Source organism: Mollisia scopiformis, assembly GCF_001500285.1.
Source record: "Mollisia scopiformis unplaced genomic scaffold LY89scaffold_28, whole genome shotgun sequence".
Classification (NCBI taxonomy): Eukaryota; Fungi; Ascomycota; class Leotiomycetes; order Helotiales; family Mollisiaceae; genus Mollisia; species Mollisia scopiformis.
In genome coordinates this window covers 709353-722757 of record NW_017263608.1, presented here as the reverse complement: position 1 = coordinate 722757, position 13405 = coordinate 709353, and the positions used below count along the sequence as shown (strand labels likewise).

Sequence of the window (13405 nt, the reverse complement as noted above, 5' to 3'; positions counted from 1 at the left end):
ATCGTCTTAAGAAGTTCAATTAAGGGTAGTTGGGTAGTCTAATGTAGTTCTATATGCCAATGAGATGCGTTGGGGAATATCGTCTAATCCTTGCTCTTCTTCTCGACAACTAGCAGAACAATAGTCAGTAACACCCATGTCGAGTCTTGGTGGGAGAGACAAACCTCAATTACCGAAGCCCAAGTCAACAACACCACTATCTCCCAAGACTCACCAAATGCCTCCACAGTCCTGATCCGTAGCCTTCCTCTCTTCTTCCACTTGAGTAGACCTTTGCCCAGATATTCGCAGAGAACTAAATACTCTCTACCTTGCTCTACAAGCACCAAATCGCCTTGGTCATCCATAATATTGTTCCTCGTCCGGATCCAGTTGAACGTCTTCCTCACGCCAGCTGCGATCTCATGCTCGAACTCATACTTCATGTGCGTCCAGAACCCTGTATTTCCCATGCGCTCCCAGACCATCTCATGAGGTCTCCCATCATAGTCCCCAACTCCAAAAGTATTCTTTCCCTGCAAAGGGATATGCGCCGCGCCCAAACTCTTCCCACTCTTCTCTGTCCCATGCCGCAAAATCACACCCGGCACATTGGGAAGAAAAGAGCGATGCTCAACATAGTAATAGTGGCCTGTATCCGTAAGATTGAGCGGACATATCCGCAGATTCGTCACGAACGCATCGTACACGATATACTCCGTAAACTCCTCCTCGTCGAGGATTCCCAGACCAAACGCTGCCGCAACACTATCGTAGTACTGAGACTTCGGAGGCGCGCCAACGGACTCGAAAGGGTTCGCTTTCTCTTTCGCGGGTGTTGGAGCTGGTGCGGCGTCGACTTCGGGGGCGGTCTTGTCGAAGCGGTGGTCGAGACTGTGTCGTGGCGGGGTATTGGCGAATTCGACCTCTTGGTCGGTCTCGAGTGCTGCTTGTATAGCCGCGATTCTGTCGCGCAGTTCTACCATCTGGAAAGAGGAAGAGGGATAGAAGATTGGAATATCACTGCGCGCTTGCGCGCGGAGAGGAAGAGATGTCTATGTGCAAGAAGCCATGTTCGGATCTCCCACTTACCGTGTGATGTCCATTGCGCAGATGGCGGCATCCAGCAGGGGTGAAGCCAAGGTCGAAAGAGACACAGATAAGACAAGTATGCAGGACGCTTGTCGGTCTTTGACAGGTGTCTAGTCCCAGAGTGGGAAGACTGCAGGTTTTATCCGTTGTGGCAGGTGGATCTCAAATCGCTGAATGGTGGACATCCCGCCTTTAGGGAAGAACTACTTCAGGCGAACCCCATTCGGCGGAAAAGTGCCAAGAATCGTCGAATGAGAACAATGAAGAAGATACACCAATGGAGGATCTGCAGACGATTTGTGATGTCGTATGTTGCAATGTTGCAAAAAGTTGCAGGTCGTCTGCGAAGGAAAAGACGGAAGCCGAATTTATCCGAGCTTCGAAGTTCACTTAAAAGGGTCACGTGGATTGAATGAGACGCCATTTCCGAGTTCACTTTTCACTCTATATATAGCATTCGGACAAAACAGAGAGCTGATATGAATATCTTGCTCAAGTTTGAGGCACCATTACGTTGGTTGAAAACAGACGAATTCAACCGTCACGTGCCTTACCCCTTTGGGAGTTTGTTGCATGTCGAACCACGCATCAAGGGACTTTGTTGCACATCTACTTTGACAAGGACGCTGGTCTATTCTTGGGCATGGCATTGTTCTAGAATACCTTGATGGCCATGATCGAGAAGTTTGCCTCCCAACCGGAGCTGCTTCAGCGATTCGTCCTGCTGTATCTCTAGCCGTGCTTACAAGACGAACGACTCTAATGTGTTTGGTGCGAACAATTCTTCTGCTTTATATCTCTTCTTTGCAAGTCCTTGGTTGAAAGAATACTCCAAGAACTTTTCGATAACGTGCTTGTTCTCTGCGAAACCATCCTTCCACCACCGAGAATCGTCTCCCATAAGCTTCTGGGTTTCTTCAACGTGATCTTCGAGCCAGGGCAGGATATATCGTAAAGCGGACCTTTCTTGCAGAGGCTGATATGCCATTTCCAACGACTTTGCGAATGCTTTCGTCAGAGTCTTTGCAATCCAAGGATTTGCTTCATAAACACCCCTCTTGATGGCAACAACATGCATAATTGGGAAGATGTTGGTCCTTTTGTAAAAATCTGCTTCAACGCTTTTGAAGTCTGGGAACAATCGAGTGACTTTTGAAGATCTGTCGAATGATGATGGACGGCTGGCACTGAAAATTGCATCAAGTTCGCCATCCTCCAGCATTTGTGAGAGATTCTTGCCTCTTTCTATGGGCGTGACTTTGACATCGGGAGGTAGTGAATGCGGGACTTTGCTGGTTCTCTCAACCTCCGACGGCTCGATGGCACCAACGTAATAGTGCATGCTGCTGATTGGGACTCCATACTCCTCTTCTATGATTCCTCTCTGCCATACAGGAGCAGTCACTATTTAAAGTCAACCTTACTCTAACAATAGGCAAGAAGGATGTACTTTGATACTCCGGTATGCCCACCTTCTTACCCTTCAAGTCCTCCGGCTTCGAGATTCCAGATTTGGAATTGATATACATGGACTGATGACGGAAGAACCGCGAAGGGAAGACTGGGATAGCGATGAATGGAGGATTCTCCTGATTCAACGTCAAGACATATGAAGAGAGAGACAGCTCGGAAACATCGAATTCTTGAAAGCGCAATTGCCTGAAAAACCTATTGAAATGGAATGTCAGATATAAATCTTTCTTAAAGGAGTGAGTATGCTCACGTTTCTTCCACCCGATAATTCAAGAACGTGAGTTCGATGCCTTCGGGACGGACGCGACCATCCTCGATGGCTTTCATCCGATCATAGTCCCAACATGCAAAAGAGAGCTTGAGAACCATTTTGAGTTTGCACTTAGCATCAAAATGTTGAAGAAGTTGTGACTGACGACATGAGATAATCACACTGCGGGTCCACTTGGAGCAGCAGGCAAAAGAAGATGGAAGAAGTCTTCCGTCTCAAGTCGATACCCCGCTCTCCATGCAATCAGAACGCTGCCCGATTCACGGCCCCGGCATCTCTCATGGTCAGTTTCGGTAGGTGCATGTTGCCATTTGGAGATTTTCTTCCCTTCCGGCGCCCTTGGATGGTACAGCTTTTACAATGAGCGATGTTGATGTCGAGGTCTTAGATCAGACAGTTTGAATGAGGAAAATGCTGTGAAGTTCGACAAGCATGTGGCTAGTGCAAGTCACGTGCTGAGGCCGTCTTGTTGCTAATAATTTTTTGTTTTAATGATATTATCATACCTAGGTAAGTATCTTCAACTAAGATCATTGTCGTGCTATCACTGCAAGGGCGCATTCTTCACAGTGGAAGTTTTCTCCACACGATTGTACCTCGATAGCTACCCTCCTCAGGATGCATCAGCTTGGCTTGATCTTAAAGAAGTCTTGTGCTTGCCCTGCGCATTCAAGCTGTTTAACACAAATTGCAGCGATTTGTCTTTACCCTATAAATCACATATTTTCTCATTTCTGCTGCAACTTTGGAGGATATTCCGTTTGCTTCACATGTCTTGTGGAGATCAAACAGAAGCATCGCGTCTTGAGAACTCGAAGACCACTATTCCGGCTTTGACTTCAAACGATGTATGGGGGATAAACTTCAAGCTTCCAACGGCCCATTGACTGCCAGTGTTGCCAATGTGGTTTTGTTGGTCTTCATTTTGTACTTTTTGTTGACTTCGTTCGTCCTTTGTACGTTATGCAGCTTCATCAAAATTTCTTCTTGCAAGTTAGCTTAGAGCCATATTATTCTGTTAATAGCATTAGTTTAGGTGGCATACGAATTCTTGGACTCACTTTTATTCTGGTAATGCGGCAAAGCATATATGTTCCAGGTTTTTTATGGTACATTCCTGTTCACCGCTTGAATTGGATGAATAAATCAGGTCCCAATGCTTCTCTTCATAAACTATATCGATTCAACTCAAAAACAATTCTGGTCTTTTGGTATCAGGTGTTTCTGCGAGGCGGAAGACATCCCGCCAAGGTGCCGCGAAAATATGCCACCGCCCCGCGATTCCGCGCCACTAGCCGGATGAACCCCGCAATACGGACATGACCCAGCATCTCGGTGTACTTGCTGATGGCCGAGCACCATTAATCCCACCCTTTGACATCAAGAAGTGTCTGTCGAAAGCATGATGTTGTAATTTTTCGAGAAAAACTGAGAGAAGTTGAGAAGTTAGCGCTTCTTCCGGAGATCTTTTGGACGTCTTGACAGTGAAAGGATATATTTAAGCCCCTTCTGCTTGAATCTACAACTGTTGGATATCATCCGGCTCAGACAACAGTCTTCTCATTTCATTCTCGACTTCCAATCACGTGTACCTTTTTTCCTCCGAAGACTTGAGCAAAGTGGTGTCATTCGTTCGAGCGTTGGAGTCTTTGATACTTGGAAACACCATTGTTCCTTCTCCGATCTCCTACAACATGGCCCAGCACTACGATGTCATAATCTGTGGCAGCGGCTCCGCTGGTCTTTGTGCAGCAGTCTGGCTCGCACGCCTTGGCATCAAATGCAAAATCCTCGAAAAGAGCTCCGGACCCATGCAACGCGGACAAGCAGATGGCGTCCAATGTCGAACAGTGGAAGTCTACGAGAGTTTCGGACTTTCAGAAGACCTTTTGAAAACCGGATATCATAATCTGGAACTATCATTTTGGGAAGGAGATGAGAATGGGAATCTGGTTCGGACGAGGAGGGCGGCTGATACTATGCCTGGGTTGTCGCATCAGCCGCATATTATTTTGAATCAGGCGATTATGAATAGGTTTTTGTTGGATGCTATGTTTAGATGGAATGAACAGACTGTGGATTACGGGTATGCTGTGAAAGGGGTTGCGGTTGATGGGACGGAAGATGGGGACTACCCTGTGGTGGTCACCGCAGAAAAAGAGGGTAAGGAAGAGATATTTAGGGCTAAATACGCACTTGTAAGTCGACACTCTCTCAAGAAGTCTCTACGTTCTTACTTTGATTGTACTCCATCGATTATACGCATTGCATTATTTCAATCTGACATATTATGTCAGGGATGTGACGGTGCACACAGCAGTGTCCGAAGGTCTCTAGGATACAAAATGATTGGTGACAGCACAGACGCCATCTGGGGAGTGATGGACGTATACCCAAAGACCAATTTCCCCGATATCAGAAAGAAATGCACATTACGCTCAAACAGCGGTACTCTTATGGTAAGAAACAGCTCTCACTTCCCTCCACCACATTCTAACATGCACGCCAGATCATTCCTAGAGAAGGAGGTTCTCTTGCACGCTTCTACATTCAACTTCCAGCAGGCACAATAGCCAAGGACGTCATACTTCAAGACTTACATCAGGCCGCACAACAAATCTTCCATCCATACACGGTGGAGATCTCAAAAACGTACTGGTGGTCAGCATATGCCATCGGACAACGCATCGCGGACTACTTCTCGAAAGATAATCGAATCTTTCTAACCGGAGATGCATGCCATACTCATTCTCCAAAGGCAGGGCAGGGGATGAATGTCAGTCTTCAAGATGGATACAACATCGGCTGGAAACTGGCTGCGGTCCTACAAGGTCGAGTAAATCTCCCCTTCTCTAACGGCAAAACAGATATTGATGAGAGCCAGGCATATCCAGACCTCCTAAAAACCTACAACCTCGAACGCGAAAAAGTCGCCGCAGACCTAATATCCTTCGACCGAACCTGGACCAAGCTCTTTACCATCAAATCCAGCGACCACGAAGCCAACTACTTCAGCGAGCAGTTTATCAAAGCCGGGAAATACACTGCTGGATTAACGGCCAAGTACGACGACTCGATTATTACGGCTGCGGCGAAGAGCAGGCAGGAGTTGGCGAGGGGGTTGGTGGTTGGGATGAGGTTCCCGAGTGCGCAGGTCGTGAGGTTCTGTGATGCGAAGGCGATGCAGCTTGTTCGGGCATTGCCGGCGGATGGGAGATGGCGGGTGGTTATTTTTGCGGGGGAGGTGGGGGATGGGAGGTGTAAGGGGAGGTTGAGCAAGGTATGGATCTCAAGAATAGACTGGTTTGGGTAGACGCTGATATTCTGATCTCTAGTTAGCGCAATTCCTCTCTTCGAAAGATGGACCTGTTCATCGCTTCACGCTACCAGGAATGGATGTTGATAGTTTTATTGAGGCGATTGTTGTGTTTTATGGTGGGAGGTTGAAGTTGGAGCAAGAGGAGATTCCACAATATTTCTGGCCGACGACTGGGGAGTGGGGGATGAGGGGTATGTACTAACTCCTCCCTACCCACGAGAGAGACTGATTGAAACTACTAGATTTGCACAAGACATTTGTGGATGATGAAAGCTACAATTCAGGCCACGGTCATGCGTATGAAAAGTATGGTGTTGATGTCAAAGAAGGTGCCGTGGCAGTTGTGCGACCTGATCAATGTTCGTGGAAATTTCCCTGCTTCGCTCTCGATGCTGTACAAAATACTAATCTTTCTTAGATGTTTCCCTGGTGACCTCACTTGATGACCACGAGGGCTTGATGAGTTTCTTCGAAGGATTCGTGACTTCACCCTCGCGGCAGGAAAAACAGAACGGAATATGAAGAGAAGGGTTGGTGCTGCAATGTGCAATTCTCATGGCTGTCAGAGCTAGTATTATATAGAACACCCAAGTTTTTCTTAAACAAGAATAAGAATGCATCCGCCATTCCTCAAGATAGGTTTCATCAGCCAATCACAGCAAACCTACCATTTCCATCAATGTGCATATCTCACAAACGGTGGCGTCCAATCCAGCACCACCTCACCTCGCAGCTGCCCCCAAACCTTCTCACAACCTTCCTTCCCTCATTCATATCTATATAAACCTTCAACTGCAACGTCGCAATGTCTTTCAAAAGCACCACGTCCCGGCGCCAAGCGCTACGATTTCCGCTTTCTGAAACGCTTTTCGTGCTGATGTGAGATTCTTGACACTCATTGGTTGGCATTTACGACGCACTGGTTCTCGTTGCGTGGACTGTACTATCCCCCCCCTTTAATGTTAAAATCGGGGTCATTTTGCCACCGTAGCTAGGGTCACTCTCCAGGGTTCTAAATCAGTTCACCGCTCACTTCACCGCTTCCTAATTGAGCAGTTTTGAAGCTTTTCATATTCTCTATTGTACAACTCTTATTCAGTACTTTGTAGGGCCACCATTTGCATCAATCACAGCTTGTAGCTCTAGATAGTGGAGTAGGAATATCTGGAGTATTAGGAATCTCAGTGCGGCGGTATAGTTGAGGAGTACTGGGAGCTTGTTGTAGGTCCATTTTGTACAAAGTGCTGAATCTCTGAACAGCTTCATTCTGCCGGCAGAATTACAATCTTATCAAAAGAAGGGGTGGATTCTAGAAGGTTCAGTAGCATGTGATTGGATAGTGACCCTTGTCTGGGGCCCCTAGAAATAGCCCCGATTTTAACATTAAAGGGGGGGGGATAGTACGACGTTGCTGAAAATACAAGGAATCGGGACAATGAACGTCTCCGGCTCCGTGGGGAGAGACGAATTGCATCCCTAGATCTGAAAGAGTTGGCTGTAGGCTGGTGAGTACGGGACGAACAAGCGTTGCCTTGTTACGGTAAGGTGTTCGTGGGGCTTGATTTGTCGAGTTTATCTCTGATGATGGGCATGGTATTATTCTCGACGGCTACGCGGATGCTGAAATACCTTCTATTTGTTTGTTCGGGCTTGAACGAAAGCCGAGGAGCGTCAGACGTGACAAGTCATCCTTGTTTGCCTCTCGGCAATGCTGCCATAGGCTACTACTGTACTGTAGATATCCTTTTCGTTGCGGGGACGCTGCAGAAAGACCGCCTGTGCTGTATGTAACCTCCGGTTATGAAACTCAAGTGGGCCTCGGCACATGTCGGTAATCCGCTTCGCCGTTTTTCTTGTGCCTTGCAGCGATGAATTTTGTGCGAGTCTGGCGGGGTCCAATGGGGGTCATTGGCTTGGTTACTCGGAGGTTACGGGAGTGTGTGTTTCGATACTGGTAATTATGAGAAGGGAGCGGACTTTATGCCCAGTGTCCTGTCACCGACGGGATTTTGAATTTGGCGAGGCCGTCTGAACGAGTCGGCCTCTACAATCTGTCCGTCGGTCGAAGTCCTTTATTGCGAGTCGTGGTTTTGAGAGGTCATCTTCAAGTGCGGATGGATGTACCGGTAATTGATAGCCACTTGCGGGTTCGTGGGCATGCCCTATGAGAGGTCTACCCTAACAAGTTTAACATAAGACCCCATGCAATGCTAAAATCTCACGGGATGCTCGGAAACTAGCCTAAAGCGATGAAGTTAACTTGCTACAGTAAGGAAAGTAAACACTTGGTTTGACTGGCGTTGACAGGTCACCCCTGTAGTGACACAGACACACATACCTCGTCGGCCCCTTCCTAAGTTCCGCATAACGACATACTTTAGTACTCGCATTCAAGAGTCGAATCTTTCATCGACAATTTTCTTCCGTCGCCATCATGGCTGTCTTCGATACGAAATCATCGTCAACCTTGGTGCTGCTTTGCGTGGGTGCAACATTCTGCATCTACCGTTTAGCTTTATACGTCATAGCAGCCCAGCGACGCAATAAAATCATTCGTGACAACGGATGCAAGCCATATAAGAACTATCCTCATAAGGATCCGATCTTTGGGTTCGATCTTTTCGCGGAGAATTTGAGACTTTCGAAGACCGGCGGTGTCTTGGACATAATCGTCGACCGTTACGCTCGTCTAAACACAAACACATTCTCTCAGCTGTTGTTAGGAGAACGCTTCATCAATACTTCAGAGCCTGAAAATGTGAAAGCTCTTCTTGCTACCCAATTCAAGGATTTTGCGCTTCCAAGTCGTCGAAAGGCCGCTCTGGGTCCTATTTTCGGCCATGGGATTTTTACCACGGATGGAGCGGCGTGGGAGAACTCTCGATCTCTTCTTCGACCGAACTTTGTGAGGAGCCAGATTGGAGACTTGGAGACATTCGAGCACCATGTCTCTCATCTCATCGCCAAGATCCCCCGCGATGGTTCGACTGTTGATTTGCAGCCCCTGTTCTTCTGCCTCACCATGGACTCGGCCACCGAATTCTTGTTTGGTCAGAGTACCAATACTTTGCTCGAGGGCGAGACTAGTGCAACGGGAGAGAAGTTCGCTGATGCTTTCACTTATGCGACAGAAACGGCTGGTCTGACGGCACGCGTGGGAAAGTTGGCCAACTTGTTCCCGAACAAGCGATACGAGGACTCCGTCAAGTTCGTTCATGACTTCGTTGGGAACTACGTCCAGTCAGCAATTGATATGAGGAATGGTAGCTTTAATGGAGAGAAGAAAGCCGAAGAGGGAAAGAAGTACATTTTCTTGGAAGAGCTGGCTAAGACTGGAGTTGGCAAGAAGCAAATCCAAGACGAGTTGTTGAATGTTCTTCTCGCTGGTCGTGATACTACTGCCAGTCTCTTGGCATATATTTTCCACATCTTGGCACGCCGTCCAGACGTTTTCGCGAAGCTCAGGGCCGAGGTCGAGACACTGGGCTCGGAAAGACCATCTTTCGAACAGATCAAGAGTTTGAAATACTTGCAGTACACCTTGAACGAGGGTAAGTGTTTCTGATGATAAGCTCTGGACATCAAACTGATCTACCACAGTCCTTCGCCTCCATCCCATCGTCCCCGCGAACAGTAGAACCGCCGTCCGTGATACCACTCTCCCACTTGGCGGAGGCCCTGATGGCAAATCACCTATTTTCGTCAAAAAAGGACAAATGGTCAACTACCAAGTCTATGTGATGCAGAGACGAAAGGATCTCTATGGACCAGATGCCGATGAGTTTAAACCTGAGCGATGGGAACAATTCAGACCAAGGTACATCTACTCGTTGCATTATATCGTTGGAATATTTGGCTGACGGAAGAAAACAGTTGGCAATATCTTCCATTCAATGGAGGCCCACGTATCTGTATTGGACAGCAATTTGCGTTGACCGAAGCGTGAGTTTATCTTTAGACAGACAATAGAGGATCATCTACTAACATACCACAGTTCCTACACCACAATCAGACTCCTTCAATCTTTCAAGGATATTGCTCCACGAGGAGAAGATGCACCTCTCTTGGAGATACTTACTCTCACAAACGCTGTACGAGGTGGGGTGCCGGTTTCGTTGACTCCAGCTTGAGCATAAAGTGAGGTTTGTGGGACGAGCATAAGAATTTGCGGGCGTTCAAGGACTGTTGCGTGGCCAAGCACTTTGGATCGTTCAAGAGCCAAGCGGCCACATGAAAGAGTGCGTCTTGTAGGCAGGCTCTTAATTGAGAGGGAGTCATTGATTAGGAATGATATACTTATAATGAATTATGATCACCAACCTACTAAAGATCTCAAATCACTGTGCCGCAGAACCCAATTTTCCTTGTCGTCTTCTTAAATTGGCCATTCATAACAAATCTCTGCTGTGTTGTAATTCCAAATACCGTACCGTTTTGCTGGCCTTACGCACGCGTGGGGGCTGATGCACATCACCTGGAATCCTCAATCCCATCAAGAAACTCCCCTCCCGGAAATGCAAGACACATCGAATCGTCTCCCGCATGCCCAAATTCTAGTCCCATCTGACGACTTCCCCAAAACAAATAAATAATCTACCTCGGAGCCCCTCGCCCCAATCACCAACCCCCAAAATCTAAGCTTTGCACCCCCGTCTAAACCCTTTGGAATCTTGGGTCGTGAACCCTAGTCCGCATCCGGGCCGGGATCATCGGGGTGTTGTTTAAGCGGGGCCGAGGCGTTGCGTACGAGCTTCAGACGACGTATGGGTGGAGAAAGAACGAGCGACCATCGAAACGACAAAACGACACGGTGTTCTTGTTCTGTCTTTTCTGCTGCTTAATTGACTTGCGTTGCTTTACTACTACTCTTTCGCAGGTCGACAATTCTTTCTGAGGGAAAGAGAGGAAAGAGGCAGTTTGAGATATTTTTGGGTGGAGAAGAGGACATTTGGAGCTTGCTTTGGGAACGGCGACTTTTTTTTTGGACGAGAGTAGAACAACAAGAGAGAGGGAGAGAGACAGAATATGGCAGCGCCTGTAGATCCGGCGACGAGGAAGAAGGTGTTGAGGGTGGTGTTTATATCTCTGCTGCTAGACTTGGTATGCTCACCTCATCCTCTCTCTTTCTTTGTGCATCATGAACTGATTGATGATGGTGCGCAGATTAGCTTCACGTTTATATTACCTCTTTTCCCGTCGCTGCTGGCATACTATAGGGAGTGCGTATACAATCAATCCGCTGGTTTGGGCAATCTGCTGATGGTTGTGATGATAGTCTCGAAGCACCAATCCAGTTCAGTTCTGTGACGAAATCGCCTTCTCTGCTTGCGCATATCCTTACCTACCTCAATGCATACAAGGCCTCGTTCGCGCGACCGATTGACTCGAGATATGATATTGTGCTACTAGGTGGAGCTTTAGGGAGCTTATTCTCGTACGTTGCTTAACGTCTATATACATAACCAGACTTTCATCTGACAAAGAAAACAAACAGACTCCTCCAAGCAATCGCCTCACCCATCATCGGCACCCTCTCGGACCGCTACGGCCGCCGTACCGCCCTCCTCTTCAGCATGGCGGGCAACATCCTCAGCGTCCTGCTCTGGTTCCTCGCCTCCGACTTCCGCACCTTCCTACTATCCCGCATCGTCGGCGGGCTGTCCGAAGGTAACGTCCAGCTGGCCATCGCCATCGCGACCGATATCTCGGACGAGAAGCAGCGCGGCTCCACGATGGCGCTGGTGGGTATATGTTTCAGCATCAGCTTTACATTCGGGCCCGCGCTGGGGGCGTGGCTTAGTACGATTAGTTCCGTCAAGGCGAATCCGTTTGCGACTGCGGCGGGGTTTAGTTTGTTCTTGATCGTCACCGAGACCGTGTATCTGTATCTGTGTCTGCCCGAGACGCTGCCGAGTAAGGTTGCGGAGGCGAAGGCGAGGGGTGTCCCGGCGGCGACGAATGGGGCTACGAAGCCGACGACGAGGTCGCAGACCCAGGCTAAGATGGTTTCGTCTGAGTCGGCTACTATCCCGGGGAAGAAATATGTTCGCACGAACTCGCATTTCTTGCTTAATCTCACGCATCTGGGTTTCATCCTATTCTTTTCTGGCATGGAATTCTCGCTCCCGTTCATGACATACGATTTATTCGGATACAACTCCGCGCGAAATGGGAGATTGCTAGGATTCATGGGTCTCGTAGCCTCTCTGCTGCAAGGCGGCGTAACGCGACGGCTCCCACCCCTCCTTTCTGTTAGGATCGGTGTGGTTTCTTGTCTCCTAGCCCTCTTCCTGCTGGCGAAGATCAACACAGTAGGAGGCCTCTACGCAGCAAGCACCCTCCTCGCCGTCACAACTGCAACAGTCGTCACGGGCCTGAATGCACTAAGTAGTTTCGAAGCCGGAGAAGATGAGCGGGGTGGTAAGCTCGGTAATCTCCGCAGTTGGGGCCAGTTGGGCAGAGGTATCGGTCCGTTGCTGTTCACGAGCGTGTATTGGTGGGCGGGCCGCGAATTCGCGTACACGTGTGGTGGGATGGGTGTCCTGGCTGTGAGTATGGTTGTTTTCTTCGGGTTGAAGACGCCGAGGGGGTTGGAGGGGAAGAGGGTTGGGGATGTTAAGGGGACGGGGGAGGTTGAGCTGTGAGTAGGAGGGGTGTTTATTGTACAATGGTAGCGTTTGGGTTTTTGTATTGATTATGGGCTGGGTATAAATGAATGGACTGGATGGTTGGGCTGGGTTGCGTTGGGTTGGGGCGGTGGGGTGTTTTGTATATATTTGTAAGGGGAAGGGAGGAAGTATAAAAGTACTCAGCCAAGGGTTAAAAATGTAGACTTTTTGACGAATGCCTTTTGGCTTTGTTTTGTATTGTAATGGGGTGAGTCTGCTAGGGGTAGGGGGACTCGGTGTTTGGAGGTGAGTTTCTGATTTAGTATCTTCCTTTGGACATGGTACAGAGAAGCTTAAACCATGGCTAGAATAGCTGGATTCTCGTATCCGAGAGCAATCTACGATTGCATTGTAGCTTTGTTGAATTGCTACCCGCTCAGCAATTTTTCACCCGTTGAAGTCAATGGCACTCAAGATAGTTGTAACTCGGCGGATCAACACGGCAAAGCATCTCCGGGTCGTATTGGGATGGAAAAGTTGCATTTTTGTACGGAAAGGTGAGTGTATTTTGGTTGGTTTTCATTTTCTTGCTGGTTATTGGCCGTCGAGACCTCTGTCCTTTGAAACTATGGATGGCATGAACGAATTTATGAGCGTATCATG

General features: G+C 48.2%; 5 protein-coding genes across 5 annotated transcripts; 3 read left to right on the top strand and 2 right to left on the bottom strand.

Moving 5' to 3' along the window:
• LY89DRAFT_724191 (uncharacterized protein) lies at window positions 1-1392 on the bottom strand. Its single transcript, XM_018218876.1, has 2 exons — window positions 165-1392; window positions 1-109 (listed from the first exon to the last, which is right to left on the bottom strand). The coding sequence occupies exons 1-2, from the start codon at window positions 963-965 to the stop codon at window positions 50-52; spliced, it is 861 nt and encodes a 286-aa protein (XP_018064154.1). The 5' UTR covers window positions 966-1392; the 3' UTR covers window positions 1-49.
• Window positions 1393-1700: 308 nt separating this feature from the next.
• On the bottom strand, window positions 1701-3204 carry LY89DRAFT_657324 (4,5-dihydroxyphthalate decarboxylase). The gene is made up of 3 exons (XM_018212425.1): window positions 2795-3204; window positions 2522-2739; window positions 1701-2475 (listed from the first exon to the last, which is right to left on the bottom strand). The coding sequence occupies exons 1-3, from the start codon at window positions 2911-2913 to the stop codon at window positions 1814-1816; spliced, it is 999 nt and encodes a 332-aa protein (XP_018064153.1). The 5' UTR covers window positions 2914-3204; the 3' UTR covers window positions 1701-1813.
• Window positions 3205-4121: 917 nt separating this feature from the next.
• Window positions 4122-6738, top strand: LY89DRAFT_657322 (putative phenol 2-monooxygenase). The gene is made up of 7 exons (XM_018212424.1): window positions 4122-5013; window positions 5113-5274; window positions 5325-5651; window positions 5700-6095; window positions 6151-6325; window positions 6377-6493; window positions 6553-6738. The coding sequence occupies exons 1-7, from the start codon at window positions 4510-4512 to the stop codon at window positions 6654-6656; spliced, it is 1785 nt and encodes a 594-aa protein (XP_018064152.1). The 5' UTR covers window positions 4122-4509; the 3' UTR covers window positions 6657-6738.
• A 1727-nt stretch (window positions 6739-8465) lies between these two features.
• LY89DRAFT_690206 (putative cytochrome P450) lies at window positions 8466-10306 on the top strand. Its single transcript, XM_018216054.1, has 4 exons — window positions 8466-9685; window positions 9735-9951; window positions 10008-10076; window positions 10129-10306. Exons 1-4 carry the CDS (start codon window positions 8569-8571, stop codon window positions 10262-10264), a joined length of 1539 nt encoding a protein of 512 aa, XP_018064151.1. The 5' UTR covers window positions 8466-8568; the 3' UTR covers window positions 10265-10306.
• Window positions 10307-10899: 593 nt separating this feature from the next.
• LY89DRAFT_690205 (MFS general substrate transporter) lies at window positions 10900-12928 on the top strand. The gene is made up of 4 exons (XM_018216053.1): window positions 10900-11234; window positions 11298-11353; window positions 11410-11568; window positions 11629-12928. The coding sequence occupies exons 1-4, from the start codon at window positions 11160-11162 to the stop codon at window positions 12776-12778; spliced, it is 1440 nt and encodes a 479-aa protein (XP_018064150.1). The 5' UTR covers window positions 10900-11159; the 3' UTR covers window positions 12779-12928.
• The last annotated feature ends 477 nt before the right edge of the window (window positions 12929-13405 follow it).

What these genes read in the sequence shown, in the direction of transcription:
- LY89DRAFT_724191 (XM_018218876.1), bottom strand. Translation starts at nt 965, where the DNA reads ATGGTAGAACTGCGCGACAGAATCGCGGCTATACAAGCAGCACTCGAG. An exon ending in CTTGGGCTTCGGTAATTGAG is followed by an intron (nt 110 to 164) that starts GTTTGTCTCTCC and finishes TTGTTCTGCTAG; the next exon opens with TTGTCGAGAAGAAGAGCAAG.
- LY89DRAFT_657324 (XM_018212425.1), bottom strand. Translation starts at nt 2,913, where the DNA reads ATGGTTCTCAAGCTCTCTTTTGCATGTTGGGACTATGATCGGATGAAA. An exon ending in AATTATCGGGTGGAAGAAAC is followed by an intron (nt 2,740 to 2,794) that starts GTGAGCATACTC and finishes CCATTTCAATAG; the next exon opens with GTTTTTCAGGCAATTGCGCT. An exon ending in GGGCATACCGGAGTATCAAA is followed by an intron (nt 2,476 to 2,521) that starts GTACATCCTTCT and finishes GACTTTAAATAG; the next exon opens with TGACTGCTCCTGTATGGCAG.
- LY89DRAFT_657322 (XM_018212424.1), top strand. Translation starts at nt 4,510, where the DNA reads ATGGCCCAGCACTACGATGTCATAATCTGTGGCAGCGGCTCCGCTGGT. An exon ending in TTAGGGCTAAATACGCACTT is followed by an intron (nt 5,014 to 5,112) that starts GTAAGTCGACAC and finishes ATATTATGTCAG; the next exon opens with GGATGTGACGGTGCACACAG. An exon ending in TGGGGAGTGGGGGATGAGGG is followed by an intron (nt 6,326 to 6,376) that starts GTATGTACTAAC and finishes TGAAACTACTAG; the next exon opens with ATTTGCACAAGACATTTGTG.
- LY89DRAFT_690206 (XM_018216054.1), top strand. Translation starts at nt 8,569, where the DNA reads ATGGCTGTCTTCGATACGAAATCATCGTCAACCTTGGTGCTGCTTTGC. An exon ending in GCAGTACACCTTGAACGAGG is followed by an intron (nt 9,686 to 9,734) that starts GTAAGTGTTTCT and finishes GATCTACCACAG; the next exon opens with TCCTTCGCCTCCATCCCATC. An exon ending in CAATTTGCGTTGACCGAAGC is followed by an intron (nt 10,077 to 10,128) that starts GTGAGTTTATCT and finishes AACATACCACAG; the next exon opens with TTCCTACACCACAATCAGAC.
- LY89DRAFT_690205 (XM_018216053.1), top strand. Translation starts at nt 11,160, where the DNA reads ATGGCAGCGCCTGTAGATCCGGCGACGAGGAAGAAGGTGTTGAGGGTG. An exon ending in TATCTCTGCTGCTAGACTTG is followed by an intron (nt 11,235 to 11,297) that starts GTATGCTCACCT and finishes GATGGTGCGCAG; the next exon opens with ATTAGCTTCACGTTTATATT. An exon ending in GCTTTAGGGAGCTTATTCTC is followed by an intron (nt 11,569 to 11,628) that starts GTACGTTGCTTA and finishes GAAAACAAACAG; the next exon opens with ACTCCTCCAAGCAATCGCCT.